The sequence below is a fragment of the Myotis brandtii genome, unplaced genomic scaffold (assembly GCF_000412655.1).
Source record: "Myotis brandtii unplaced genomic scaffold, ASM41265v1 scaffold159, whole genome shotgun sequence".
Classification (NCBI taxonomy): domain Eukaryota; kingdom Metazoa; phylum Chordata; class Mammalia; order Chiroptera; family Vespertilionidae; genus Myotis; species Myotis brandtii.
In genome coordinates, this window is record NW_005355799.1 from 3,139,909 (window position 1) to 3,151,131 (window position 11,223).

The window sequence follows — 11,223 nt, forward strand, 5'->3', positions numbered from 1 at the left end:
CTGTTATCTGTTAAAAGTGTGGGCACAAACAGGTAGTTGGACATTCCCTGAGGGGTCTCAGATTGGAGAGGGTGAAGGCCAGACTGAGGGGCCCCTTTCCTCCCCCCCCACCCCAGTGCACGAATTTCGTGCACTGGGCTACTAGTTGACTATATTTCCTATGCTGTACTTTACATCCCCATGACTATTTTTTAACATCCACTCTACTTCTTAATCCCCTCATCTTTTCAACCCAGTCCAGAGCCCTCCTCCCCTATGACAATCATCAGTCTGTTCTCTGTATCTTTGTTTGTTTCAATTTTGTTTGTTGATTTTGTTCTTTAGATTCCACATATAAGTGAAATCATATGGCATTTGTCTTTCTCTAACTCACTTATTTCACCTATCATAATACCCTCTAGGTCCATCCATGTTGTCGCAAATGGTAAAATTGCATTATTTGTTGTGGCTGAGTAATATTCCATTGTATATATGTACCATGCTGTTTACCTTTTGATCAGCTATCTTAGTTATTCAGTTTACCTTAAGGAAATATCAGACAAATGTACACAGATACATTTATAAGACTGGTCACTTTTTATAATACTAAAATATTAGAAAAAAGCCAAAATGACTATCATTACAAGAATGATTAAATAAAATTGCATTATATGCACATAATGAAATACCACCATGGTGATGTATACTTAATGACACGGGAAATACATAAAAATTCAATATAATATAAGTCTATTTTTGTTCAAAATATGTTGTAGTTAGATAAATAGATAGGTAAATAGGTAGACTAGATAAGTAAGTAGATAGATAGACAGATATATAGACAGATAGATGATAGATTGATTGATAGATAGATAGATAGATAGATAGATCGATAGATAGATAATAGATAGATGTAGGTATATAGCTATTAGTATAGATATAAGTGAGATAACTATACTTACTGAAAAAGAAACAGTGGTGTCAGTCCAGTTGGACATCTATAATGAAATTATCATAGATCAGGTAACATTTAAACAACACAAATTTATTTCTCACAGTTTGGAGGCTGGAAGTCTGAGTTCAAGTGCCAGCATGGCTGAGTGAGGGCCCTCTTCTGAGTTACAGACTTCTAGATTGTATCCTCATGTTGTGGAAGAGGCCAAGGAGCTCTGTTGGAGCCTCTTATGTAAAAGAGCACTAATCCCATTCCTAAAGGCTCCATCCTCATGACCTGAGCACACCCTCAAAGGTCCCACTGCCTAATATCATCACATTGAAGATTAGGATTTCAACATAGGTATCATGGGGGACACTAACATTCAGACCATAGCAACTGGTCATTTGGTAGTACTTCAGATACTTTATGGGTATATTTTATTGTGATTTCTAAAAATAATATATCAGTATATTGTGTGCATAATAAAAAATAAAAAATATATAACATTATAATAGTTAATATAGCATAGATATTGAGCAGCATATTGTATCTTAAACTCTTCTAAATTATTTTTAAATAATGTATCTATCAGTATATTACTTGTACAATAAAAATAATGGATAAAAGAAAAATATGACACTATAATATTTGCCACTATTTTAGTCACATATTGTGTCTTGTGCTCTTCTACTGATTTGCATGCCTTATCTCATGTAATTGTAATTTGCTACTTGTCAATCTTTATTTATGCTATAGATTATATGGACATGAATTTTCATGCCAGAATGATAATGTAATTTCACATTGGATCAGTTTTTGGATGGAGTCTATGAATAGTTGAGACTGTATCCAGTGTGTGTGTGTGTGTGTGTGTGTGTTTCTGGGTAACAGGTACTTACCTTTTAATCAGATTATGAGATGAATTACTATTGCCCACAATAATTTTGCTGAAACTCACCAGTCAGTTCTGTACTGATGAAAAAAAACACAAGCAAATAAAAAACTCTGTGCTTTCAAGAGGGATACTGAGGTAGAAAGAAGCTAAAGTCTACACTGGAGAAGAATTTATATTTTCACCTCATTAGTCTGAGCAGTTGGAAAAGATGACAGGTATCAAGAGTTGTGACCTGGGTTGCATTTTTAAGAAGGCTGGGAAGAATTAGGAGATAAGGAATCCTGTAGTACCAGCAATGTGTTCTACCCAGCACAGAGCTCTGCTTTTATTTATTTATGTTTTAAATACATTTTTATTGACTTCATAGAGGAGGAGAGTGGGAGAGAGAGATAGAAACAACAATGATGAAAGAGAATCATTGATCAGCTGCCTCCTACAATTCCCACACTGGGGATGAAGCCTGCAACCTGGGCATGTGCCCTGACCAGGAATTGAAACGTGACCTTCTAGTTAATAGGTTGATGCTCAACCACTGAGTCATGCTCGCTGGGCAGAGCTTTGCTTTTAGAAGGTGTCTGTGCTGTTTAAGTGGAATGTAATCAAATATATACTGTACAATATATACCATATGTAGCATTTATAATATTATCATATATAATAAAGAGCTAATATGCTAATTAGACCAGATGGCAGAATGACCCTCCAGAATGATCAGTGGGTGGGGGGTGGGGCCTTGAGGCAGCTGGGGCTGCGAGGGCCGAGGCACCCTTACACGAATTTTGTGCATCGGGCCTCTAGTGTGTACTATAATAGTATATATAAACTCTGAGAGCTTGTTCACAGGTTTTGCAGGATGAACATATAGGAATAATGAGGGAAGAAAGTGGAGAAGGGATCCTAATGTAGCAACCTGGTTAATCCTATCAAGCTGTGTATCTTCTAGCAAAATTATTTTCACTTTTAATTCTGCCTTTTAAGATCTGAAATAGTAGATAATTCAAAAGGCATTAATACTTGGCTTAGGAAAATTTATATTATTAAATACATGAATAAATGCATCATTATAGAATTTTTGCACTTTAAAGAATGGAATCATGTTTCCTGAAACCTAAGTGAAGAGGAGTAAATTGCTGCCTTTCGAATTTATCCTGGTTACTTGTGTGTCTGCTGGTCAGTTTCCTCCTCAGAATGATGGGAGCCAGGAATGTTAGCTTTAGTATAACTCTTCCTATTGCCCCTTATGTCCTTTGTTCCGGAACCACATCAGTAATGAGTGGAAGTGTGTAGCATCAAAGCTGCCATACCTTGCAAGCTTATAGATGCCAGACCCTGTTCTAAGTGCCTCTAGAACAGCTTAAAAGAGCTTTTATGAAACTTATTATATGATTTTACAGAGGAGGAAACTGAGTACTGGGGAGATTACATTGCCTAAAGTCACTAAAATCACTTACGTGGCCTTGCTGGAACTAAAGCCCCAGTCTCTGACTTAGAAGCCTGTGTTCACAGGCTTCACGCTGTCTAACTGTCCTCACTGAGATATACACCTCTATGCTGCTGTTCTTCCGGGTGTGGCCTCAGCCCTCCTGCTTTCAGAATATTACAGGGCGGCTGATGAAAATACAAATTGCTGCCAAAGACTCGCCTCAAAGGTAGTGGATCAGAATCAGTGAGCACGAATATTTTTAATAAGCTCTCTAGGAATCTGTATGTTTCCTCTGGAGCATACTAATTGATTGGAAAGCACAGCTCTACACTATCTTATTACTACTCCCAAGGCGTGATGATATCACAAGTTCCTTTTTTTGTTTTGTTTTTGTTTTGGTAGCATTTGACTCTGACCACCCTCCTTGAATCTCTTCTTAGCCTTCTGTATTTCTTATGTTCTGCTTCCTCTGCTAACCTTTGTTCCTCTGTCTTCTCTAATCTGTCTCCTTTCTGCCTGCAGTTCCATTAGCTGCTGCCCATGGCCCTTTTCCTCCTGTGGCTGTAACTTCTGTTGTTTATTGAGGCCTTACAACATACTCTTGCTCCCCATCCCCAGATCTTACCTGAATTTCAGTACCTTATTTTTAGCAATGTTACTCTAAATCCATGGGTGCCTGTATATTCTTCAGGACTTAAATTCAGTAGGCCAAAAAGTGACCACGTTACCTTCTCTCCACACACTCCCGCTGTCATCATCTTCCCCTAGAACAGCCAGTGCTGTCACAGCTCAGGCTTCTGAGCCCAAAACTTCAAATTGTATTCATACCTCCCTTTTCCTTAACCTCCATTCAGCAGCCAGTCATCCAATCCAGTTGTTTCCACCTCAGAAATGCCACCTGAATCAGTCATTCTATTCTCCATTCTCATTGCAAGCTGTCATCTCTTACCTTATACTTTGGTAGGTGTTTTTTTTTTAAAAAATCTTTATTGTTGAAAGTATTATATATGCTCCCTTTTTATTCCCCATTGCCCCCTTATGGCCCACACCCCCCCCCACCCCCACCCCAGGCCTTCACCACCCTATTGTCTGTGTCCATGGGCTATGCATGTATGCATGCAGGTTCTTTGGTTGATCTCTTCCCACCAACCCATCCCTGCCTTCCCTCTGAGAGTCAACAGTCTGCTCCATGCTTCTATGTCTCTGGACCTCTTGTTCATCTGTTTATTGTGTTCATTAGATTCCACATGTGAGTGAGATCATGTGTTACTCGTCTTTCTCTGACTGGCTTATTTCGCTTAGTGTAAAACTCTCTTACCATATACTTTGGATTCCATATTAGACTTCTTACCATTCAACTATCCCCACACAGAGTGTCTTTTCCATATTGCACCAGAGGTATTTTAGTAATAAACACAATTGAACTTCTCATTCCCCACTTAATAGGGCTTTTGGTTCCATATTGCCTGTAACATAAGATCCAAATTTCATGAGGCTTATCTTAATCTGACCTCATCCTCTCTGTACCACCTCTTCTCCTCACCACAAACATTATTTTAGGGCTAAACCAAACTCCTTCACCAAGTCAGGGTGTAAAACCAGACTATCTGGGTTCATAGTCCCACTACTTAACAGGCTCAGTTTTCTTATCTGTAAACTTGCAACAATAAGAGTACCTACCAGTACTTGAAGTTTGTTGAAAATGGGAAGAGCACTGTATGTGCACATGATAAGCAGACATTAAGTATGTGCAGCTGCCTCTACTGTGACCATTGTGATAGCAGTGATGTAACATTCTCCCCCAGAAAACACTAATGGAATTGCTTATTACCATTGGAGCCACCTCAGGGATCTGTAGCCATAGCAAAATAAAAAGTATTTTGCCTATAGAAAGCCTGGATCCAGCTTGTATGTGACTACACTTTAACTACCTTGTGGCATTTCTAGGCTCTAACATTCCCCACTAGTGGAAATCCCACTAGTACTGGGACATACGATATTCCCTAGACTGGCAGTGCCTTCGTTATCAGTGAGGAATATGCTCCACTACAGTTCTGGAGCTACATCAGTTTGCCACTTGTATGGGTGATGGAGCGAGCTATGCAGTGGCTACACCTTGAGCTGGTTGAATCAGGCGCCAGACCTAGGCAGGACTCCTAAGTGTAGCAGAGGGAAGTTCCTTGTGTCACTTTAGGGCATCCTAAAGTAAATAGGGGCCAATAGAGTCAGAAATCTGGGTCCCTCCTGTGTCACATAGTGGGAACATCATAAGAAATATTTAGACTGAAATATTAAAATTTAGACATATGTTTGTAGACACTTTAATTTTTATGAAACTACCACCAACATATTTGTTTGGATGTTGTTTTTAATTTGATGACTATGGTCCTGAAAAGTGAAATGTAAATTGCAGTGTTTCCTAGCAGAGGTTGCCATAAAGCAATTGTGCAATAAATTATTTCAGATTACATCCTACCTTATAAGTTTTTATTAATTAGAATATTAATATACTAGTTGCTTTAAAGTAGAACACACTTGTATTGGCTATGGTACTTTCTAAGTGAAATGAGAAATTTGTCTTAGAAAATTGTAGTGTTAATGGGGTAAATGAAAATAAATTTTAGAAAATAGTGATTAATTTTTAAGGGGAAGAGGGAGAAAGAAGCCATAAAGTAGAAATCCAACTTGGGGAAAACAGTATGAGCAATCTATTAGAAGACTAACATCTAAATTTGATAATTATAATGATAAATATATATATCATCTACACTAATAAAAGACAAAGATGCTAATTGACCATCCCTTTGCCATGCCCAAGCCACGCCCACCAGCCAATCAGAGCGACTATATGCAAATTAACCCAACCAAGATGGCGGCCGGCAGCCATGGAGCTGGAGCAAGCAGGAGGCTTGGTTGCCCGGGCGATGGAGGAAGCCAAGCTTCCCGCCTGCCCTGGCCGGCTGTGGCCTCCGCAAAAGGCAACAAAGTTTCAATTATAGAAGCTAAATAAGCCCCAGATACCTGCTTCCAGCCAGCCTCCACTGGGAGTTTGGATGGCTGGGGGCTGGGGCCAGCCTGCAAACAGCCATCAGCCCCTCACTCAGGCTGGCCAGGCACCCCAGGGGGGACCACCACCCTGAAGGACCTGTGGCTAGCCTGCGAACAGCCATCAGCCCCTCACCCAGGCTGGCCAGGCACTCCAGCGGGACCCCCACCCTGATCCTGGACACCCTTCAGGGCAAACCAGCCGGCCCCCACCCATGCACCAGGCCTCTATCCTATATAATAAAAGGGTAATATGCAAATTGACCCTAACAGCAGAACAACTGGGAATGACTGGTCACTATGACACACACTGACCACCAAGGGGCAGACGCTCAATGCAGGAGCTGCCCCCTGGTGGTTAGTGCACTCCCACATGGGGGAGCTCTGCTCAGCCACAAGCCAGGCTGATGGCTGCCAGTACAGCGGTGGTGGTAGGAGCCTCTCCCGCCTCCTCAGCAGCACTAGGGATATCCGACTGCAGCTTGGGCCTGCTCCCCGCTGGCACATGGGCATCCCCCGAGGGCTCCTGGGCTGCCAGAGGGATGTCTGACTGCCAGCTTAGGCCCAATCCCCCTGGGAGTGGGCCTAAGCCAGCTGTTGGTTATCCCCCAAGGGGTCCCAGACTGCAAGAGGGCCCAGGCCGGGCCGAGGGACGCCCCCCGAGTGCACAAATTTTTGTGCACCGGGCCTCTAGTTTTATATCATTTTTCAAGTGTGTTAGATTTCTGGTTTTCATCATTATAGTAAGAGATAATTTAGAAATGGATTTCTAAACAAGTGTTCCAGGTACACAAACGCACACACACACACACATTTGAAATTAAAGGTACATGTCTAATGGTAACACATACATCTGAGCAAAAAATGAGCGATGACATGTGTTTCTGTAGCACCTGAAGTTTACGACGTTCTTGCCTATTGGGATGAGGTAGAAAGAACTGTGGATTTAAATCAGAAGAACTAAATTTCAGTGGTTCCTTTTCTACTTATTATCTGTGTGAACAAATCCCTTAACTGCCCCGAGCTTTGGATTTCTTCTCTGTGGATTGGATATAATAGAGAGTGTCTTTGAAAATCAAAAAAATAATGTACATCCAAAGCCATCTGAAATTATAACCCATTCTACAGATTGAAGAGATTAGAGAAATAGAGATTTTAAAAATTACTCAGCGATGATTTCAAAGATGAGATAAGTATGACAGAGATGCTTGCTTTCAGAAGTGGGAATACGTGCCTGGCTGAGACCTCACCCTGGGCTTCTGAGTCCAGAAGCAGCCGGTCCTCTTGGTGCGGGACTCTGCTTTTCAGAGCCAGGGTCTGCGTCATTCCCAGGACAGCGTCACTAAATCACAACCCAGACTTCTTGTAAGGACTTTACACCGTTTAGTTATTGAGTTATCTTAGTAAGAAATGCTAACATTACTAAGCAAAGTCTAAATTTGTTTTTTAATGCAGGTAACGAATTTGGGCATCCTGAATGGTTAGACTTCCCAAGAAAAGGAAATAATGAGAGTTACCATTATGCCAGAAGGCAGTTTCATTTAACTGATGATGACCTTCTTCGCTATAAGTTTTTAAATAACTTTGACAGGGAGATGAATCAATTGGAAGAAAGATGTGGTTGGCTCTCGGCGCCACAGGTAAGCTCTTTACTCTAAATGTTATGTTTTAATCACTGATGTTGTACATGCTCAGAAAGGCAATCGATTTAAATCTATATGCAGGTCTTTTAAACAGCACTTTATTATTCAGTGTGTAGTGCCCTGTAACAAACTTCAGGTTGTCAAAACATGTTATTGTAGTCTCTCCGATAGATATTGAAAATCTTAAATGTGATACCGTGCTTACTTTATTGTTTAGTTTGTTGTTGTTTAATTTTAGTTATTTTTATTTCAACTGGTTAAAATAAATGACAAAAGCTCTACATGAAATTTATTTTGGAAATTGCGGGGGAAACATCTTAATTATTTTGACTTTTTCTTCATATAAATAATGATGCTTTCATAAAAAATTACTTTGACAACATGTAGATTTCTTTATTTCTTTTTTCCTCCTTCTTTTACTGGTTTCTAAGCTGTCATTTCAATAGATGCTATTATACCTGCACGCTCTTTTGTATTTTTCATGAGCTTGACTCTCTTCTGGAATTAAAGTCTCAGTTTTCAATAAGTTTTCAAGAATGTAATTAACAGGTGCAAATATTTTGCAGGCTTTTTTTTCCCCTTGCAAAAATTAACATATAGTATGTGTTACTTATAATCCATTTACTTTTTACGGGTGCTGTTTGAAATTACTAATGATGTGTTTTTACTTTGGTGTCTATATGGGTTTTTTTTTAAATGGCTGAAAAAGGTACTTGTATATTCAGTTAGATTGGCTGCATGACATGAATGCCCAAATCACGTTTATTAGTAATGCTGTTTCCAAAAGAGAGAGCAAAATGATGCTCCTTTTCAGTAGGAATAATGTTGAATACCAAAAGGCATGCTGCTTGCTCTGGAGCCTTAGTTCCCATTTCTAAATTACCAAGAGTGGTGCTACTGATATGCATGGAAATAAGTCCTTGCAAATCAGAGAGTGGAAGAAAGTGGTGTCGAAAAAGCAAAGGTTCCTCGCTGCCTGCTGTAAAACATGGTATAAAATAAGGAAGGGTGTAAATGTTGTAATTTCTTTTCAGACCTTCTCTTTTATTAGGCAAATATATATTGTAAAGGACTTTATGCTGTTGTTGAATCTGAAAAAGTTAGACAATAATACAAAGTTTTTAAGATAACTACAACTGTAGACACCTCAATATAATAATAATGTTACATTATATTTTGAAAAGTAATTTTATATATTTTACCTGATTAATCTGGAACTAAAAAGTCTTAAAGAAAATCCATTTACAAATAGATCAAAAAAAACAAAAACACTATATATACCACAGGTGCCATGTTATTAATTGAAGCCTGAGCCACAGCACTAATCCTCTGTGCTTTGTTTGACGTTGGCAATGGCTGGTGACTTTTTTATACTTTTCAAACAGTTTTGAGACTGTTATTGGCTTAGAGTTTAATATGGAAAAATTACAACATGTTCAAAAAAATAATATGCTGCCATTTTCATTTTTGGCTTCATAACTAACAAAGCTATTCATAAAGACAAAAACAGCTTTTTTGTAAATAATTGACTTGTGGCTGTGCCTAGGTTTTATCTAAATGTTGTATATGTGTTCATTCTTGCAGGCCTATGTGAGTGAAAAGCATGAAGCCAATAAGGTCATCGCTTTTGAGAGAGCAGATCTTCTTTTTATTTTCAACTTCCACCCAACCAAGAGCTACACTGATTACCGAGTTGGAACGAAATCTCTGGGAAAATATCCTTTTTGTTGTCAGTGAATATAACTATCTGCATTCAATTTTTTTTTACATCATAGAGAATAAGAAAGACTAATGCTGCTCTTGATGTCAGTGGCTCTCAGTTTCCTTGTCTGAAAAGTTGAAATAGTTGACTGATAAATCTTTCCTCAGCTCAGTAATACTGAATTAATCCTAAGTTTCATTCTGGCTGTAAAAAGTGTGATTCTAGATGTTTAAAAAGTATTTTGATCCAGTGTGCAAATACAAGAGACAGTGTAGTTTTTCCTTTAGAAAATCTTGTAAGTTGCCTCAGAATGTCTTCTTTTCCCTCCACGTAGCGAGAGAGCAGGTCATATTATAAAGGGAGCGCCTTCCCTTTTCTCTTTCTTATCTCATTTAGTGCAGGACAGCTCACCTTTGTAAGTCTGAACTGGTAAAGATTCAGGGCATGGGAATGTAAGCAAAGGAAGTAGCAGGGAGACTGTTTTTGATACCCTCTGTTCATTCATTCATTCATTCATTCATTTCACAGATACTTGCTGAGCAGCTGTGTGCTAGATGCTATAAATACAGGAATTTTCCTGGCACATGCAGTTACTACCCTTATGGAGCTTTTAAATTAGTGAAGAAGAAAAACTTAGTAATTGTAAATTGACAACTGTTATAAAATGACTAGTAGCCTGGTGCACGAAATTTGTGCACATTGAAAGGGAATTAATTAGTACATCATAGAGAATAAGAAAGACTAATGCTGCTCTTGATGTCAGTGGCTCTCAGTTTCCTTGTCTGAAAAGTTGAAATAGTTGACTGATAAATCTTTCCTCAGCTCAGTAATACTGAATTAATCCTAAGTTTCATTCTGGCTGTAAAAAGTGTGATTCTAGATGTTTAAAAAGTATTTTGATCCAGTGTGCAAATACAAGAGACAGTGTAGTTTTTCCTTTAGAAAATCTTGTAAGTTGCCTCAGAATGTCTTCTTTTCCCTCCACGTAGCGAGAGAGCAGGTCATATTATAAAGGGAGCGCCTTCCCTTTTCTCTTTCTTATCTCATTTAGTGCAGGACAGCTCACCTTTGTAAGTCTGAACTGGTAAAGATTCAGGGCATGGGAATGTAAGCAAAGGAAGTAGCAGGGAGACTGTTTTTGATACCCTCTGTTCATTCATTCATTCATTCATTCATTTCACAGATACTTGCTGAGCAGCTGTGTGCTAGATGCTATAAATACAGGAATTTTCCTGGCACATGCAGTTACTACCCTTATGGAGCTTTTAAATTAGTGAAGAAGAAAAACTTAGTAATTGTAAATTGACAACTGTTATAAAATGACTAGTAGCCTGGTGCACGAAATTTGTGCACATTGAAAGGGAATTAATTAGAGAACATAATTTGGACTCACTATCTAATATCAATAATATGTGAGTGTGAGGCAGTCCGCATTTCTGAAATTCAATGACATGAATTTTAGCTATTACTTTGCCAAATAAATGGAATTTACAGATATCATTTAAAAGAGCATTCAGCTTAATATTAAAAACTCTGGCTACCATGTCAGGTCTGTTTTCAACTTTCTGCCAGCGTTGTAAATTGTTTGCAATATCTGCC

At 38.9% G+C, this 11,223-nt stretch overlaps 1 protein-coding gene across 1 annotated transcript in view; it reads left to right on the top strand.

Annotated features, from left to right (window-relative positions):
- GBE1 (glucan (1,4-alpha-), branching enzyme 1) overlaps positions 1–11,223 on the top strand; it is a 289,368-nt gene that overhangs the window by 228,716 nt on the left and 49,429 nt on the right. Inside the window, exons 13-14 of the mRNA XM_014536264.1 lie at positions 7,735–7,919; positions 9,507–9,637. Of these exons, the coding sequence (XP_014391750.1) occupies positions 7,735–7,919; positions 9,507–9,637 (316 nt within the window). The remainder of the gene's footprint in view (positions 1–7,734; positions 7,920–9,506; positions 9,638–11,223) is intronic.